This window comes from Arvicanthis niloticus, chromosome 27 (assembly GCF_011762505.2).
Source record: "Arvicanthis niloticus isolate mArvNil1 chromosome 27, mArvNil1.pat.X, whole genome shotgun sequence".
Classification (NCBI taxonomy): domain Eukaryota; kingdom Metazoa; phylum Chordata; class Mammalia; order Rodentia; family Muridae; genus Arvicanthis; species Arvicanthis niloticus.
In genome coordinates this window covers 856318-877137 of record NC_133435.1, presented here as the reverse complement: position 1 = coordinate 877137, position 20820 = coordinate 856318, and the positions used below count along the sequence as shown (strand labels likewise).

Below are 20820 nucleotides of genomic sequence, written 5' to 3'. Positions count from 1 at the left end.
TTCTCTTATGGTCTGTATGATATCTGTCCAGCATCTTCTAGCTTTTATAGTATCTGGTGAGAAGTCTGGTGTAATTCTGATAGGTCTGCCTTTATATGCTACTTAGCCTTTCTCCCTTACTGCATTTAATATTCTTTCTTTGTTTTGTGCACTTGGTGTTTTGATTATTATGTGACAGGAGGTATTTCTTTTCTGGTCTAGTCTATTTGGTGTTCTATAGGCTTCTTGTATGATTATGGGCATCTCTTTCTTTAGATTAGGGAAGTTTTCTTCTATAATTTTTTTTGAAGATAATTATTGGCCCTTTAAGTTGGGAATCTTTACTCTCATCTATACCTATTATCCTCAGGTTTAGTCTCCTCATTATGTCCTGGTTTTCTTGGATATTTTGTGTTAAGAACTTTTTGCAGTTTGCATTTTTTTGACAGTTGTGTTGGTATTTTCTATGGTATCTTCTGTACTATGATACTTTCTATGGTATCTCTCTTCTATCTCTTGTATTCTGTTGGTGATGCTTGTGTCTATGACTCCTGATTTCTTTCCTAGGTTTTCTATCTCCAGCGTAGTCTCCCTTTGTGGTTTCTTGGTTGTTTCTACCTCCATTTTTATGTCCTGGATGGTTTTGTTCAATTCCCTCACCTGTTTGGTTGTGTTCTCTTGTAATTCTTTAAAGGGATTTTTGTGTTTCCTCTTTAAGGTCTTCTACCTGTTTACCTGTGTTCACCTCATGGGAGTGTTATTTATGTCCTTCTTAAAGCCCTCTATCATCACCATTAGAAGTGATTTTAAATCTGAATCTTGCTTTCCTGGTGATATGGGGGAATTCAGGACTTTCTAGTGTGGGAGAACTAGGTTCTAATGATGCCAAGTAGCCTGGGTTACTGATGCTTATTTTCTTGCTCTTGCCTTTTGCCATCTGTATCTCCTTAGTGCTACCTGCCCTGTCCCTGACTGGAACTTGTCTTTCCTATTAACTTGGTTGTATCAGAACTTTGTGGGGTGGGTGTAACTACTGGGGTAAGTGCTGGGGCCCAAAATCTGCTCAGTGCTCAAGAGCAGACAGGATGCTGCCCAGGTTAGAGCTCTGGGAGCCCCATTTCCTCTGGGTTCTTAGAGATTGGGGGCAGAGCTGCTGCTCAAGATCTGCTTAGTGCTCTGGCCCAGACCAAAAAACCAGTGTTCCAGGCTGGGAGTGACTTCCTGGGTCCTTGTGGGTCCCAGTTACTCCCTGTTTGGGGTGAACGTTGCTGTCTGCTTACCTAAGGTACTGCCCGGCTTAGAGTTCCTGGGAGCCCTGCTTCCTCTGGGTTCTGTGTGATTGGGAGCAGAGCTGTCATCTTGGATCTGCTCAGTTCCTGGGCCTAGACCCAAGTTTCAGCTTTCCTAGCTGTGTGAAGTTTGTTTAGTTCCCAAGACTCATGAGCCTTCCACTCTTTCCTTGTGGGAATGTTTCAGTTCAGAGTGAAACAATCCACTTGGGACAATTATTAGCAGCCATGATAATTAAACCAATTAAGAGAAAACAGGTTCTTTAATAATGAATAGACCCATAGTAGGCTAATGCCTCCAAAGTCTTTCTTGGTCCCAGAACTCAGGAATAAAGAGTTTTGAAAGAAAAATGCCAACAGAAAGCCTATAATTACAGTAGTGTTGGAAGATTTATATCAGGGAGTAAAGTAGCCTTGTAACATCTGTTTGGATTTTTTATTGTTGTTTTTTATTTTTTTCAGAACCCAGATAACATATGACAATTATTCATAATTTATGTGTTCTTTGGTTATTTTAGCTTAGTTTGCACAAATATTAATTATTGTGGTTAATACATCTGGGCTGACCATGGTCAAGGTCGGGGTCTGTCTGAAAAGCATTGCCAAGGTGGATATGGCTACTGGGGGATGAAAAGCCAAGTTTTATTCAGAAGGACATAAAGTAGAGTTAGGACAAGATATCATTTACCTTAGTGAATTTAAGAAAAAATTGCTATACAACAATACATTGCACTCAATACAGAATCTTGTCAATCTTAATAAATATCTACGTTACTGATTTTTATATTTATTCTTTTTATTGCTATTTTACTTTTCTCTATAGATGTGCTCATACATGTGATGATGATAGAGATGGTGGTGGTGATGATGATGATGTATACATGTGTTTGTGTGTAAATATCTGTGTATGAGTAAGGGCATATGTATGCATAGTAAGCATGTGAGGACAGAAGATAACTTTGAATGTTGGTCATCATTTCACACCTTGTTAAAGACAGGGTCCCTTGTTGTTAAACTGCTGCACATCACAGGCTGGCTGCCTAGTGAGCTTGTGGAGATTCTTTTCTCTCTACATTCCATCTTGCTGCAGATATACTGGGATTACATGTGAGTGTTACCATTTCATGTTCTGAGGAATTCAAATACTGGTCCTTAGGTTTGTGCAGCAAGTGCTTTATTTATCAAGTCCCTCTTCCTGTCCTTATTTCTGTTTTAAGGACCACTCTTTTTTTGTTTTACTATGATATAAAAATGTTTATAATGGAATGATATGCTATGTTATGCCAGCAGTAGCCTCATTCATGTCTATTCCTGTCTCTCTGTGTCATATCATGTTGGAGATCCAGCCCAAGGCATGGTGCATAGTAATCAAGCATGCAACTTATTGAAATACATCTTTAGACCACTCTAAATGATATCAAGATGCTATGTTGAGACACTGACAAATGCCTTCTAAATACCTATGCTTATAGATTATAGACAAAGTCTGCTCCTATCTTTAGTCAGGGAGGAGTCTTCCCAAAAAGAACAGCAGTGAATGACAAGATTCATGGGGTTATTCCTGTAAGCAGTCCAAGATACAAAAATTAGGAAAGTTTGTATGCTTGGCATTAAACAAGACATTTAGGTAAGCTCAGGGAACATTGCAGAAGAGAGGTGGTGGCAAGTATTTAAAATTTTGAGGATAATGAGTGCATCTATGAATAATCATTCTATGAAAAAGATATAACTATTACAATTATTAACTCATATTGATTGTAGTTATATCCACTGAGTGTACATACAAGAATAACCTTATCAACAATAACTCAATGGAGAGGAACTAAGTAGGTGCTACCTTTTGTCTTAGAACCACTGGCTATTGATAGTTTCTGAGAGAGAAGAAACATTTGTTTTCAGTTTTGTACCTATTATTAAACCCACCAGGCATCAACAGATAGCTCAGATACAATAGACATATAGATGGCCCTGGGTCACAGAAACATGGCTGTACATGAATGTGTAAGACAGATCTGTGTAGAGGATCAGGGCTTTCCCAGGAGTGGTAGGAAGATGAGAGATGAGAATGGTTGGTATATGATATGGAAATGTATGAGACTATCTAAAAACAAATATAACTAATAAAAATATTGAATATTAAATTATGTTATTGACTTATGTTAAGTTTACATAAATTTAACATAACATTTCTACAATGCTCAGTTCATCAGATGATACAATTCTCAGAAGATATTATTGTTAAGCAACCCATAGGTTGCATCTTCTATTTGTTAAAAGGATATTGAAGTAGGGAATATCCAATCTGTAATGATAGTCTTATTTTTCTATGAGGACAATGTGAGACATAGAATTATTTACCATGTACCATATTTGGAGAATCTTCTAGTTACCTTTTCTCTTGCTGTGAGTTTGACAGAACACACTTACTGGAAGAAAGTATCTAATTTGGCTTAAAGGTTATATTCAATCTTGAAAGGACACCAGGAAAGAAACTCAGCAGAAACTTGAAGCAATGACCATAGAAGACCCTGTCGGCTTGCTGGAAGCCTCATTTTTAGAGTGTTTAGCTAGCTTATTTACATAGCCCAGGATCATAGGCATATGGATGATACCAGGCAACATGGGCTTTCTTATACCAATAAGCAGTTAAGCAAATTCTCCACAACAGTCCTCAGACCAATTAGACCCAGGCAACTTTCCAGTTGAGATTTCCTCTTCCCAGTTGATCCTAGGCTCTGCCAAACTGACAATAAAAACAACTAGAAAGGAACAATGGTTAAAAGGCCACATAGAAATTGCCACTTGGGTTTCTGTAACTCAGAATTTCAAGTAGTTTCTCTTTCCTTGCAAGAAATTCCAACTTAGTTGAAGAACTCAGCTCTTTAGATTCTGCTGTCTTGAAATTCCACAATGTTCTCATTAATAATCAGGATATGTTGATCTTTCAGTTAATAATCTTCCTCAGGGCTCCCTTCAGGTCTCTGTTCCTCAGGCTATAGATAAACGGGTTCAGCATGGGGGTGACTGCTGTGTACATCACTGCAGAAGCCTTCTCCTTCACAGCTGTGCGCACAGAAGAAGGACACAGATAGACTCCAATGGTGGTCCCATAGAGAAGAGCTACTACAGAGAGATGGGAGCTGCAGGTAGAAAAGGCTTTCTTTCTACCACCTGCAGAGGGGACCTTCATGATGGCCATGATGATTCGAGCATAGGAGGCTAGGATGCAAACAAAAGGTGTGGCTATCACCATTCCTGCCACAATGAGCACAAAGATCTTGTTTACTGTTGTGTCTGTGCATGAAAGTCGAAGAAGTGGGGTAAGGTCACAGAAATAGTGGGGAAGCTCATTTTTGCCACAGAATACAAGACGGGCTATGAGAAGGATGTGAGTGAGAGAGATGAAACAGGAATACACCCATGGTACACCAACCAGCAGCCCACAGAGCCGTGGACTCATGATAGTAGAATAATGTAATGGGTGACAAATTGCCACAAACCGGTCATAAGCCATCACAGCTATCAAGACACTGTCGATGATGCCAAAAAAGTGGAAAAAGTACATCTGTGTCAGACAACAATGATAAGAGATAGATTTGTTCCTGGTTTGAATGTTCACCAGCATCTTGGGGACAGTGTCAGTAGCCAGAGAGAAATCAACCAAGGAGAGATTGGCCAGGAAGAAATACATGGGAGTATGGAGGTGAGAGTCGAAGCTGATGGCAAGGATGATTAACAAATTCCCCACGACTGTGATCAAATACATGCAGAGGAACAGAGAAAAAAGGACAGCCTCATGTTCTGGCTTTTCTGAAAGTCCCAAGAGGATGATTTCAGATGCAGTGGTTCGGTTTTGTGGTTCCATTTGTTTAACTCTTTTGAAAGTATTGAAAGTAGAAATGAAGGAACAGCATACATATAGATTGGAGGGTAAAACCGACTAACTACCCAGTTCTTGTCTGAGCTCATTACAGTACCTTGAACTTTTGCTTAATGTTTATATTATGTTACTCTTCAAAGATTAAATTCAGAAACTTCTGAATATTCGATTTCACACAAATACTTAAAAAATTAATAATTTGTGGATTTATTTTTTTGTTTTTCTTAATTATTTTGCTTTTTGAACTTAAAATACAATTACACTATTTTTTTTTACACTTTCTATTTCCTTTCTTAAAGTGCACTCATTTATTCTCCTTTTCATCCCCATTATCTCTTAGATTCATGGCATCTGTGTTCTTTTTTCTTTTTTTTATTGGATATTTTATTTACACTTCAGATGCCATCCCCGTGTTCTTTTTTCTTGATTGTTGTTACACATATTTTCAAACTATATTCCTAAATATATAAGTAAAGTTTTCACAGACCATACAATTTTACTTGTATGAATATCATTTTATGAGTGGGAATATCATGGAAGAGAGATTGGAAAGATTTCCTTTTTTTTCTTATTAATTGTGTGTGTGTGGTTAGTGTGCAAGGTATATGCATGCATGTGGTAAGACATGATTGTGGCAGTCAATGGAAGACATTGAATATTTTCCTCTATTGTCCCCCTCTCTACACTTTGTTTGTTTGTTGGGACAGAATTTATTACTGACTGCGGATATTCCCATTTCATCTAAGTTCACCTGGCAGTGTGATCCCAGGATCCTCCATGTCTTTACCCTCAAACGCTGGTGTAATAGGCATGTGCAGTCATACCCAGCTTTGGCATGAGAACTGCAGATTTTAGTTGCTTTTCTCTTGCTTTCACAGCAAGTGTTCTTCCTACTGAACTGTATTACCAGACTCCAATCAAAGGTTTTGAAAGAATTACTAAAGGATGAACTAGTGAAATCCAGAAAGTGATATCCAAGAATTAATGATCAGCCTAGAAATTTCTTTGTAGGCACTCATATTTTCAATAAACATTGAGTTGCAAACACATAGCAGTACTAGTAGAATGCACACTATGAAGGTGGACTAAATCATAAAGCAGCCTATAAATACAAGAAAAAATGCTCAATACCATTAGCCCTTAGGTAAAAGCAAATCAAAACTATAGTAAAATATTATCTTACCATGGTCATGTAATGCATAAAATATGTTTGAACAAAATGTTAATACAGAACTTATAACTTTAAAATAAATGTATATGGATAAAGACTAAAAACAATAGGCTAGTGAGTTGTCTCTCAGGTAAAGGTGCTTGCTACCATGTCTGATGACCTGAATTTAATTGTTGCGATCCACATAGTAAAAAGACCGAACTTACTCCTTCGAGTTGTCCTAGAAGTTCCACACATGTGCTGTTATGTGCATGTTCTCTTTAATCAAAAAATTAAGTAAATGTTAAACAAATAAAAATTACTTATAAAAGAATTAAAAATAAAGAAAATGTAAAGATTGGCATATCTATACATATCTATATGTATATGTGTGTGTGTGTGTGTGTGTATTTACTCCCTTGTTAAAAATATCCAGCTACATCCCCTTGATAATCACCTAGAGAAAAGAAAGTGAGAACACAGAGGTGTCATCTTCATGGCCATGTTTATTATAGCATTAAGCACAATAGCCGAGGTATAGAATTAGGCCAGGTGTCTGTTAGGTGAATGTAAATGAAAATATAGAGAAATACTTTGCCATGAAAAGAATCATGTATTTTAATCTGCAGCAAAATTGATGGCACAGTAAGATATTCTAAGTAGATTAAGCTAGATAGATACAGAAATACAAGCATCCTGTATTTTCTCTCTTATGTCCAAACTAAAATTAAGATAACATGAAAAGTGCCCATGATACCCTGATCTCCAATGATGAGACCTCCTGGCCACCCTATGATGGTGCCTACATGTCCCAGCATGACCCAGACAGACAGAGAAGAACAGAAGTGATCTTTATCATTTTGTATTTCTTGTTCTGTTTCACCAGGAGATCTTTGTGCTGAACCTGAGTGTTTACTAGATGCATGGCAAGAAACTTCCCTTTCTAACAGAGAGAATACTTTTGGGGGGGAGAAGTGATACAAAAAGGGGCAGTTTTCACTTTAATTATGAAATGTGAAAATAAAATGTTCAGGTGTTTAAGTTAAAAAAATAACATAAAATAATCAAGAGTAATCACTTAGCAATAGGGAAAGTTTACCAGGGGGAGAGTAGTTAGGATAACAGAACGGTGAATAGATTTGATCAACAAACATTGTATGTATGTATGTATGTATGTATGTATGTATGTATGTAACTACCACATTAAATCTCACAAATATGCCTTAATTAAAAATAAAACACATCCTTCCAGTCTGGGCCAGAGCACTGAGCAGATCTTGGGTGGCAGCTCTGTCCCCAACCTCCAAGAACCCAGAGGAAGCAGGGATCCCAGGCGCTCGAACTCAGGCAGTATCTTAGGTAAGCAGACAGCAGGGCCTGACCTAAACAGGGAGTAACTGGGAACCAAAAGGACCCAGGAAGTCACTCCCGGCCCGGAACACTGGTTCCTTCCAGTCTGGGCCAGAGCACTGAGCAGATCTTGGGTGGCAGCTCTGTCCCCAACCTCCAAGAACCCAGAGGAAGCAGGGATCCCAGGCGCTCTAACTTGGACAGTGTCTTAGAAACTAGTTCCCAGATCTGAGGCCTGAATCAGACCTCTGCCAGGTCTGCCGTTGTGTCGACCCCGGATTCCACCTGAGACATACTGGAAGGTCCACTCAATCCAGAGCCACAGAGGAACAAATGAACTCAGAGCTTCAGACAACATATCCTGAGATATTCTAGAGGAGACACTGCACCCAGAACAGCAGACACCTAGCTGGACTACTACCTTGGAGGCACCATATCCTGAGGCATCCTAGAGGTACCACTATAATCAGTACAGCTGGAAAAGATCACAGAGACATCTGGACCCTAGGAGATCAGACACAAGCTAGATAACTTGAAAGACAGGCTTCAGTCAGAGACAGCAAGTACAGGCAGCACTAGAGTTAACCAGATGGCAAAAGGCAAGAGCAAGAACATAAGCAACAGAAACCAAAGTTACATGGCATCATCAGAACCCAGCTCCCCCATCAGAGCAAGCCCTGAACACCCAATCACACCAGAAAAGCAGGAATCAGAATTAAAATCACTTCTCATGATGATGATAGAAGGCTTTAAGAACGCTCTCAAAGAACTTAAGGAGAGCACTGGTAGACAGATAGAAACCCTTAAAGAGGAAACACAAAAATCCCTTAAGGAATTGCAAGAAAATGCAACCAAATGGGAAAAGGAATTAAACAGAACCATGCAGGATCTAAAAATGAAAGTAGAAACAAAAAAGAAATCACAAAGGGACAATACCCTGGAGATAGAAAACCTAAAAAAAAGATCAGGAGTCATAGACACAAGTATCACCAACAGAATACAAGAGATGGAAGAGAGAATCTCATGTGCAGAAGATACCATGGAAAACATTGACACAACTGTCAAAGAAAATGCAAAATACAAAAAGCTACTAACCCAAAATATACAAGAAATCCAAGACACAATGAGAAGGCCAAACCTAAGGATAATAGGTATAGATGAGGGGGAAGACTCCCAACTAAAAGGACCAGTAAATATCCTCAACAAAATTATAGAGGAAAACTTCCCTAACCTAAAGAAAGAGATGTCCATAAATATACAAGAAGCTTACAGAACTCCAAATAGTTTAGACCAGAAAAGAAATACTTACCGCCATATAATAGTCAAAACATCAAATGTACAAAACAAAGAAAAAATACTAAAAGCAGTAAGGGAAAAAGGCAAAGTAACGTATAAAGGCAGACCTATAAGAATTACACCAGACTTCTCACCAGAGACTATAAAAGCCAGAAGATCCTGGACCGATATCATACAGACCCTAAGAGAACACAAATGCCAGCCCAGACTACTATACCCAGCAAAACTGTCAATCATTATTGATGGAGAAACCAAAATATTCCATGACAAATCCAAATTTACACAGTATCTCAACACAAATCCAGCACTTCAAAGAATAATTGGTGGAAAACTCCAACACAAGGAGGGAAGCTATAACCTAGAAAAAGCAAGAAAGTAATCTTCCAAAAACCCCAAAAGAAGATAGTTACACAAACATATCTCCACGGATGTTAGCCCAAAAGCTTGGATTAGTGAAGACTCAACCCACAGACCACATGAAGCTCATGAAGAAGGAAGAGCAAGAGGGGATGCCTCAGTTCTACTTAGAACGAGAAACAAAAATGCTCAAGGGAGCAAATAGGGAAACAAAACATGGACACATAGGGAGGGACCCAAGACTCCAGAGGTATATGTAGGGGAGGATGGCCTTGTCGGACATAGGTGGGAGGGGAGTTTCTTGGTCCCATAAAAAAAAATGAACACACAGTGGGGGGGGGGAATGATGTGAGGGTGGGGAGAGGATAGTGAGGGGGGAGGTAGGTGCAGTCACTGCCTCATAGAAGCATGAGGAGGGGGATGGGATAGGAGGTTTCTGGGTGGTGGGAGGAAGTAGGCTAAGAGGATAAAATCTGAAATGTAAATACTACAACCAATTTTAACAAGCGGGGGAAAAAAAGTCTTCAGAACCAACATCTTTAAAAAAAAATGTCAGCCCCCTGGGGGTGGGAAATTTTTTTTTTCTTGATACTAAAACTTGTTCTGAAAATTGTATATTGCAGAATACACAGCCTTGGTGTATCTACTCATCAAGCATACTGAGCAGACCTGCCCAAACCTCTGATGTCCTGGAATTCCATCTGGATTCAGTGAAGACACAGCATTAGAGGCTTATCAACTTATTCTTCCCCCAAACCCCTCTTCTAAAATCTCAACGCCCTTAATCAGCATGAAGAAGTTAAAGAAGAGTCAGCGCCCCTATTTCCTGAGCTTGGGGACTAATGTGGTTAATAATGGTCTGTCTTTCTAGGGACAAGTAGTGGTTTTGTTGGAACAGGGGGGATTAGCTAGGACTTATTGCATAGCCATAACCTATTGGTAGAAATCTGTGTAATTATTATCAAGATGAAGTTATAATTTCTTAAATGGTACAAAATTTACTTTGATCTCAAATTTAAGGTTTTCATTGGTACAAGCCTCTTATTAATATAAAAATGAGATGAATATTGATACTCTCATGTGCATTGTGCCTGTATAACGCATTTAGGAATACAATGCCTAGACCCAACCCTTTTTTAACCTTTTTAACTGATTTGGGACGCTTAACCTATGAGTTAAGGGACTATAGCAAATTCATATTTTTGAGTTTATTGTTAGGGTGTTTCCCATATTTTATTTAGAAATAGCTGAGAGGAGTGAACAGACAACAGTCCAGGTTACCTTACATGGATAGTTGGTTTTCAAAACATCAGAAGTCCATAGAACTGACGCTACAAATATTTATATATTAATGTTCATATTGATTAGAGACCTGTCTGCTCCTGACAGCTTCCTGTCGTGGATTCTAAGAAGAAATTGAGCATCCTCGGAGTTACTCCAGTTGTGTGGTAACAGCCACTAGGCAAGAATTGCCTCTCTCCATCTACAGACAAATTACTGTCCAGAAAAGGACACACATGCAGAATAGTCGACTGATTATATCTGCCTAGACAGAGTAATCAGTCCTTAATAATCCTGCATCACCAAGGTTTGTCAGATGATTCTGGGCCAGAAGGCTGAAGATTTGATGCTCCAACGTTCGGTAGTATAGGGGCTTTTCAGGTGTTCAGAGGTCTCTATAAATTGGCTAAGTTTTAGAAGCTATGCTTTGTGCTTCCCACAATTATAGTTAACTCAGTCATTCTGGATTTCTGATGGGGTTGAAAACTTACAGCTATTTATCATAAGAGAAAAGATTTGAGTGGATGGTCATCAGCTGACATTCATCCTAATGCCAGGTTCAGAACTAAATGTTTTAGTTAGGATAAATGACAGAGGTGCTGGTTAGTCAACAAAAGGATGGATGGGGTATTAGGACTATCTTGTACCTCACTGGTACAAATTGGCATAATTATGCTTTAATTGTATTTTGAGAGAAAAGTTTCATTTTAACAGGAAGGGTGATGTGTAGGAGGAGTTAAGGTAGGAGGAGTACTGAGAGGAAGAAAAGGAGTAAGAAGAGGAGAAGGAGGAGGGGAGAAGCTAGGTGATGAAAGAGAGAAAGAGGGGGGAGACAGGGAGGCAGATATTCATGTATCTCCACCAGTCAAAGATAGTTGTTATATCTAGGTTGGTCAGTGGGTTACACCTCTGATTGAACAATTCCAAACTTATAACGCTCATGATTAACATTATTTTAAAAAAAAATGTATAAATGCAAAAAGGAAAAGGGGGCATGGGATAGGGGTTTTCTAAGGGGGGAGGGAATGGGGAAAGTGGATGACATCTGAAGTGTAAATAAAATATCTCATAAAAAAAACAAAACAAAAAAAAAAACAAAACAAACCAAAAAAAAAAAAAAAAAAAAAAAACACATCCTGATGAGATGGCTGAATGTAGAAGATGTTTAATCCAAAGCCTGCTGATTTGAGATCTCCAGAACCTAGATAGAAAAAGGACAGAACTGACTTCAAAAAGTTGTCCTCTGCCTTCCACACTTATGTGAGCAAACCTTTCTCAATATGGAGTCAGAATTTAAATACACATATTAAAAATAAAACACTGGGACAATGATATGTAAGAAGCACCTTTAGAATAAAAGAGAGAGGTTCTCATAACTACATCGAGTATTTTATACTTTCTACATCAAATGTATATAATTAAAATAGGGATAACCACTAAAAAATACTAAACACAGATATCTAACTTCCAAATAATCCAGAGAAATACAGAAATGATGAGATTTGAATCGCACCATGGTAAGTCAGTGAACGGGATCACTCAGTTCTTAATAAAATAGATCCAGTGTCCACAGATTCACCAATTGTGGGGGATATACACAGACACACAGACACACAGACACACACATATACAGGTAGGTGGATGTATACATGTGCACATATATGTACATATACACATATACATACACAAACACACGTATCTATATCTATTTCTATATCTATCTATGTCTATGTCTCTATGCCTCTATCTATCTATCTATCTATCTATCTATCTATCTATCTATAGAGAGAGAAAGAGGGAGAGAGAAAGAAAGAGAGCATATGATGCTAGCATGATGGGCATGTTTAATCTGAGCATTTGGGAAGAGAATGCAGGAGAATCTCTGTGCTTGACAATCTCTGATTTGAGCCTGTATTACATAGTGAGTCCCAGACCAGCCAATGATACATAGTGAAACATGATTCTAGTAAATAAATGAATATATGAATAAATATATAAATAAATATGAAACAACAGATAGATAATCTGATAGCAACATCTATTCAGATACATTATCATAAGTTAGCTATGGAGGACCACGAGACTCTAGATGATGTTGTTACTCTATCCAGGGTGTTCCCAAGTCCCATCTCCATCCAACCTAAAAGAGGGGACTTCTGCCCCTAGACCAAGCAGAGAGGGGCCACCCAGAGCCCTCTCTGTCTGGCGATCTGAATTCTTGCTTAGGCTGCGAGGCTAAGCACTGCAAAGGAATATAAATAAAAGTTAAAAATATGTTTCTGGGTTCCCTGAGGAACAAGCCTGACTGCATAGGGGTTGATGTCAAAAGTATCCCCTCTCCAGGAAAAAGACATCGGGATGGATATGGCTCTCATGCCTCACTGGACAACAATAGGAGGACTGGAGCCATTACAAGGTTCCCTTTAATTACTGGAGGTCAGGCCTCTATCCCTGCCTTGGCAAGATTAGAATCGCCACAGCCCTTCTATACTTGGAGAAGGGAGGAGATATCAGGGGCAGCCCTGCTTATACATTGAAGGCCCAAAATCAGCCAGAAGCCTAAAATCAGCAATAGGCCTGACTTACACAAAGTTTTGTGTCTCTGGAAAAACACTGAAATAGAGGGTTATAAACTATTGTAAACAGGCAGCTTTTGTTGAAATCTACCAGCCTGAGTAGTCATAGACCTTGTAAATAGGCAGCCTTTGGCAGATAGTACCAAATTAGATAAGGACAAGTGAATCATAGGCAGAGTCATAGTGACCTGACCCCTGAACCTTCACCCAGTTGATACCCTGTTCTGAAAGATATCTGTACTCCCCTTGAACACCTATGCTCCTGTGTCATCCCCTTTCCCACATCCTGCATTTTCATGTTTATAACCCCTGTGTGAAAAAGTAAAAATTATGATTTGATAAAAAAAAGAAAGAAAAATTAGCCAAACACTTAAACACAATTACAAGATGCAACACACAGAATTATAATAGTAAATATTTTTGTAAAATCAAAAAAGAAAAAGAAAAAGAAAGAAAGAAAGAAAGAAAGAAAGAAAGAAAGCAAGCAAGCGAAAAGTTGGAAATCGGTTACTTCCTAGGGCAACAGGTGGGACTGGCTTTGGAAAGGATGTGAAGGAATTTTATGGAGTGATAAATACAACAGCCTATTCTCATCAAACTGGAAAAAAATAGATTTCACATATAAGAGAGACAATGTTTGATGTCCGTTTCTTACATTTCCTTATTTCACTAACATGGCAATCTCCATTTCTCTAGAAAAAATATTTATCTATGTAAATCTCTGACTAATATTATTATAAATGAAAAAGAGCATGATCTTTCTTGCTTCCTTCCCTATCTCTTTTCTGGCACATAGTAGAGGGTGCTGGATTAATACATTTATGTAGAAAAATAGCATGAATAAGTAATGAAACACATAAAGAATGAGAAGAGATAAAATGTGGCTACAAGATATTTCAGAATTTCACAAAATAATAAACTCAGACTAGGTTTAGGAGATTAAGAAATACATGATCTAATAGTCAAATTTTAGATGTCATTATGTTTGTTGGAGACCAAGCTGAGTGGAATTTGGCAGCAAAGAAATTCCTTATGAAGATACTATGTACAATCAATACAATGGGTTGGGTCTAATACTCACAAATCCTTATAATGATTGCCCTTGTTAGACTTGTTTTCAGTATTTGGTTCTTTTTTGGGGGGAATCTCATATTCACATAAACTTGAATATTTTCCAAGCCTTTGACTTCCTTCCCTTCCCTTCCTCTCCACATCCTCTTCCCTTTTTTTGTCTTCCTCTTTTTTCTTTTTTTCTTCTTCTCATTCCTCTGTTCTTTTTCTCTCCTTTTGCTTTCTTTTACTCTCTTTTCCCTCTCCTTCCAGGCTTTCCTTTCACTTTCCTTTCCTCTCCTAAGTTTACCTCTCTATTTTTTCTAGTGCTGGTGATTGAATTTTGCTTTTTTTCCATGTTAGGCAGTTGCTCTAATACCAGCACCATAGCTGACTCTCCTTTTTTGTTGTTATTAATAATTCTGTCCCATGATGTTTGAAAGACCCTAGTAGAAGCTACTCTTCTCTAAAACTAGAATATACTCTTCTCTAAGAATATTATATGCTTTGTCTTAATTTGCATAGTCTTTCAGGGTTTATATGCAAATGCTATAATCACTAGAACAGGAACTGGTTTTATCTTTATCCATATATTTCCATATATCCTTTTCAAAGTTTATTCTAAAATTATAGTCTGTATTTTCAATTGATTCACAAATGTCTTCATCTGAATATTTTTTTTCAGGACTGAAGAAACACTGAAAACAAACATTAGACAAGTTCCAAAGTTTTCTGAGGCACGTGTATGAAAACAGTGAACCTACAAATAGAGAACTCTGCTTGGTCAAATGTTGGGGCGTACACTTATCAGTTGATACAGCTCAGAGATCTTTCTTTAAACAGTTCAGAATCTTCAAAAAGGATTGCTTACTGTGGTTCTCATCAAATTTAACCTAGGAAATAACAACTCTACTGGCTGCAGCTGTAGCATATGCAGCAGCCACAAGTATCTTCTTAATAAGCAACAGAGATAGGGGAGGAAAGTTGAGGATGAATAACTACTCCTACCCCACCTGTAAGAGTTCTTCTCAAGATGTCTAAAAATCTAAATCTTCAGGCTTTGTCTTGTAGGTTCCTGTAAATTCTGGAAACTGCTAAGGAGATATCTCAGCTGGTAAAACACTTGCTGTGCAAAATGAGGTCCCGAATTTGGACACCCAGGACTCAAATACAAATTTTCATCTGCTGAGCATATGTAATCTTGGTGTTGAGATTATGGGGAAAAGATGCTTCCTTGGACTCACTGGGTGTTCAGCCTAGCTGAGTCAGTGAGCTCTAGACTCAGTGAGAGACCTTGTTTCAAAAGAATAAATAAACCTCTCTGCTCCATTACTCCTATTTGCCACTTCATAACACATTTTTCTACTCTTCCTCGAAAGCCCCTGTCCTAGCTCCTTACTAATTTCTTGATGGCTACACTTATTCCAAACAAGACACATATTATCTGAAAACTCAAATATTAGTATGCACAAGTGAGAGAAAACAATGTGACGTTTGTCTTTCTGTGTTTGTCTTTCTAAGTGATTATTTCTAGTTCTATCAGTTTACCAGAGAATTTCATTTTTCTTAATTCCACCATAGACAGGAGAGTTGGACACACAATTCTATTAGAAGATAAGGAGATACTGGAAGTTTATAGCTTTTGGAGAGGAGTTATCAGCATTCTTTAAGAGAGTGGCCCATGTAAGGTTGAACAAGCTTTAGTGGATGGTCCCATATTTACGTGGCTAACAAAATTTTACTTTGAGTTGAAAATCACAAAGGACACAAAGTAATATAGAAAAGTGAGATAGGGGTGGATTTGGCAGGAGTTGGAGGAGGGTGATGAATATGATCAAAACACACCATATGAAGTTATTGAAGAACTAATAAAAATAAGACAGAAGGGTTGAGGAAAAATCTAGATATTGTTACTCATGCCACAGCAGGGGGTAGGAAGAGAAAATTACAATTATTTATCATAGTTGGGTCAAACTCTGAATAACCCATTTAATTTTTTGTTGTTTTCTAATTTTATTATTATACAGTGTAACTAAGGACTCAAGTTTCTGATTGCACAACTATCTTAAACAAAGGATCCTATTAGTTCTCAATTTATAAGTTTTAAACTAGTGCACAGCCATCCATTTTCTTCTCCCTGTTGAAATCTGAAAACAATTGAATGTAATTCACTACATCCTCATTTCTATTCCTTTACTCACACCAGGAACACTTACTAGTGATTGACATGTATCAAACTTCGGGCTTACTGATTGGAATGATAACTTGAAAATGCCCTGACCCTGTATTCAAGACACTTGGAATTTGGACTCTGAATTTGTTAATTTTTATGGACAATATCTTGTCTAGGCAATAAAATGTCACATGAACAGTAAAGGCACAGTTGGAGAAGACAGATTGCTTTTGATCAAGAGAATAAAATCTCTGGCTAAGTGTAGATTTAACTTCTATTTCATTGGTCAATGACCAGGATAAAGAACAACACTTTAGAAAGGCAGTACAAATCGTGGGAAGGTGGGTTCAATTTTTAAGTTGCTCTAGAAGAGGTAGAAAAGTTAGATATTTGATGAGATAGTTTGCTTTTTTCTCACAGAATTCTTGCCCCTTATCCCTGTCTCTATAAGCCAGGAGAAGATTCTGTAGAGTCTATCAGGCTTTCTGAGCTCTGATTCAGAAAAGTGTGAGTTTTTTCCTTTCTCCTCTCTCTTTCAGGTGTCTGCCAGAGCCGAAGTATGGTTTGTCTTGTTCTTTGATTTTTTTTCACTCTTTCATGAAGCTCCACTCCTGACCCTGTGCTTGCTTATCAATAGAATAGCTGGCCTTCATGCTGGTTTAATGAAAAATGGCATAGATTGCTTTGCTTTCTTTTTGCCATCTTCCTCCTCCCTCACACTAAAGTAGATCCCCAGACACTAAAACAAATATTTAGAAAAACCATTTAGATAGTTGGTAAATTTATCCTTTCAGGTAATATGTTTCCCTAAAGATTATTACAATTGTTTTGGGAAATAAGCCAACTTCCAATCATTCCTCTCATCCATAGCAATACAGCCTCTAAGTACTTCTACATGATATCACATCTAATAAAATAAAATTCCAGCATGCTATCTATTACAATAAACACATTGAATATATGGGAGTTGTGACCAGATCTTATTTTTCTTCTTTCATGTGTGTGCGTGTGCATGTGTGTGTGTGTGTGTGTGTGTGTGTGTGTGTGTGTGTGTTTGGGTTTGTAGGCCAGAAGTTGACAATGAAGATATGTGACTCAATAGTTCCTCTAAATTATTTTTTGAGACAAATGAACTGAACCTGAAGTTTATCATTTCATCTAGACTAGATACCCAACAAGACCCCTGTATTTACCTCTCTTAGCTGCCAGTTCTGGTATTATGAGCATGAATATCCATGTTTGGCTTTTACATGTGTGCCATAAACAGTGTCTTTATGAACCAGAGTCTTTATGCTTGCACAGTAAGCCCTTTATCCATTTAGCTATCTACCTAGCCCTGTTGCCCACCTTTTAATGATCAGATGATTAAGATCTGAAGAAAAGGTAAGATGTAGAAATCTCTTAGAGATTTTTAAGAGTACAAGCTTGGATCCCAAACTGTCTTTTCCCCTGGCAAAAGTTCATAGTCATTTTCACTGAATTATAACATAATGCTTCTTTATGGTTTCTTTTGCTAAAATTATTTGACCTCTTACTTTTTGGGGTCCATCCTTGGAACAGGATTGGAATTCCCAACTGTAAGCAGGGATATCTGGAAGGTACTTAATAAATATACACAGACTACTTTATGGGTACAAGCTGACAGGCAACTTTTCAAGGCTTAAAGTTTCTCTCTCTTCATTCTCACTTTCTGCTTTCTTTCTTTCTCTCACTCATTAGTTCGAAGCTTGAGGCTGCACACACTCTGCATTTTCCTGTGCACTCTGCTTTTCTCCTGTGTGCTTTTCTTTTCTTGAACTCCCACACTCCTACACACCTCTGTGCATTCCTTTTTCACTCTCACACACTCTTCTCACACATCTCACACACACTGCGTGCACTCTCCTTTAACTCACACACATACACTCCATACAAACCTCACTTTTTTCTTCATTCACTCTTCATACTCTCTTCACACTCTCTTCATGCACTCTTCACATGCTATTCTCATGCTCTCTATATTCACCTCACCTGTTTTTTCATTGTTTAACAATCATTACAAGGAAAATCTAGTTTCAGAGAATTCACCAGAGCAGAAGGAGAAAAACATAAGAAAGTCAGATGTAATAGAATAATTAGGCACACCAAGGGCAACTGAAAAACAGTCACGTACAAATGAAATTTACATGGCCATTGTCTAGGGCTAAGGTTAGGAGAAATGGGAATAACTGTTTTTTTTCTTTCGGTTTTTTTTCCCCAAAGAGCTGCTGTGGGCTACTGGGATGTCTCCATTCTGGCCTACTGCAGGTAGTCCCTGTCATTGTATGTTGTCCCTAGCACTTATTCGTATGCTTTAAATTTTCCTTCTACAGAATTCCCATGCCAAAGTTCTTTTATTTTATTATTTGATGGTGGTGGTGGTGAGGGAGGAGACATGATCTCACTTTGTAGACCAACCTGTCTTTACAATAATCTTCTTGCCTCACTTTACCAAGACAATGGCCACCACAAAAGAATCAAATATATTTTATTATTCTATGTCCTGATATTATATTAAGCATTAATGACTGTACAGTAAAGGATGTCTGAAATATTGTTGATTGGAATGTAAATTATTGCAACAATTGTGACATCCTTATGGAGGCACAAAATGGAAAATTAAATTAAATTAAATTAAATACCACTTCTGGGAATATAATGTAAATGAATAAAAACAGAAATACCTGCTTGCCCATGACTATTATGATTTTTTTCTATTTTATGTTGTTGAGTTAGCTTATATACCCATTAATGAATGAATGTGTAAAGAACAAAATCTGTATATAAAAAGGTGTCATACTCATAAATTGGAATTGCAAAACTATTATTGAAGGAAAGGAATGGGATTATAGATTTTAATATTAATTGAAATAGTTAGGGTTCTGGGAGATGTCTTGTTTCTGTTACAATGTTTTTCAAAAGAAATAAAAATATAGGGGACAGTATTAGAGATGTGGATAAGAGGAATATCAAAGGATAAGAAAAAATGACACAGTGTGTGAATATAATCACATAAATATATATAAATATAATATATATAAATATAATATATATATTATAAATATAATATAAATATTATGAGTATACATAGAAATATCTTTGTACATAGTATATGCAACATTGGAAAACACCATATTGTAGTAATACTCAACTAAAAGAGATGGAATTTCTAACATACAAAGAAGTATTAAATAATATCACTTGATAAAATTAGTATCTGATGTTATTAACTGATTTTCTTCTGTACCTTCTTAGTCACCTAAACATTTGCCTATCTTCTCTTTCTGACCTTATTCTTCTAGAGCTCAGGGAAAATCCTCAGGATGGGAGCACTCAAATATACCCTAATCTTCTCATGGAATCTACCTACTGTCAAGGAAGCAATGTTCTTATCCCATCTGAATCATTGGACTTTGTGTGAAGGTTCTCAAATTATACATTACAAGTATTTCTATTTTTGTTTTGTATGTGTGTGGGTACATGTATGGCATGGTGTGGGTGAGGATGACAGAGGATGGCTTGGAGAAATTGGTTCTCTCCTTCTACTCTACAGGTTTTGGGGAAAGAATTTAGGTTGTTAGGCTTGGTAGCAAGGATCCTTCCTATTGAGTCTTCTGACTATCCCCAACTTAAAGGATTTTAGAAGAGGTACCCAGAATCTCCAGGGGTTTTAAAAGAATCAACAGGAGAATAACTCAAGTTCTTTTGACAGAATAATCCTGAGATTTCTTCCATTCCTTGGCAAGAGGGACGATAAATGAGAAGAATTGACGAGGATCTCTACCTGTGCCACTCAGACTTCAGTACTACTCTCAGCGGTAGAAACAGTAAGAGAGATACCATCTCAGCAAAGTCGAAGTAAAGAACCAACAATGAGTATTGAACAAATAGTGCCACACTCATTCCACGGCATGGGTGCACATGCAAGCACACACATGCACATAAACAACTTTCTGAATAAATGATTGGTTAAATGTCAAGAGATTATATTTCTGCAAGCAATGATTTAAACTTGGTAAAAGTGAGTCAGTATTTATGACACAATAAATACCACCTCCCATCAATGTTGTCAGTAGTTGCCTTTTTCTTTTCTTTTTTTTTCTTTCCCCTGCACACTCCTATTACTTACTTGGTTGTTTTTCTCCTGGGGGACACCATCATTCAGCCATTCTTTACACAAACTGAGATTTTTTTCTTTCCTGAAGGTAAATGAAGTCAATTTTGCTTCTTGAAAAGTCTTGTTTGGGCCAGAAGGATGCCACAGAGTGCACATGTAGGTATCCTTCTTGCCCAAAGAACAAATGAAGTCAAGGTATAGGATAAGTTATAATAACTGAGGGAATATTTACAGTTTCATTAAGAAGTTAATTCCCAAGATTTCTTGTTAGGCAAATAGTCCAATTTCATTTTGGTTCCTTGAA

At 37.6% G+C, this 20820-nt stretch overlaps 1 protein-coding gene across 1 annotated transcript; it reads right to left on the bottom strand.

Moving 5' to 3' along the window:
* Positions 1-1694: 1694 nt before the first annotated feature.
* On the bottom strand, positions 1695-20685 carry LOC143439646 (olfactory receptor 1M1-like). Its single transcript, XM_076925991.1, has 2 exons — positions 20529-20685; positions 1695-5143 (listed from the first exon to the last, which is right to left on the bottom strand). Exons 1-2 carry the CDS (start codon positions 20558-20560, stop codon positions 4213-4215), a joined length of 963 nt encoding a protein of 320 aa, XP_076782106.1. The 5' UTR covers positions 20561-20685; the 3' UTR covers positions 1695-4212.
* Between the last annotated feature and the right edge of the window lie 135 nt (positions 20686-20820).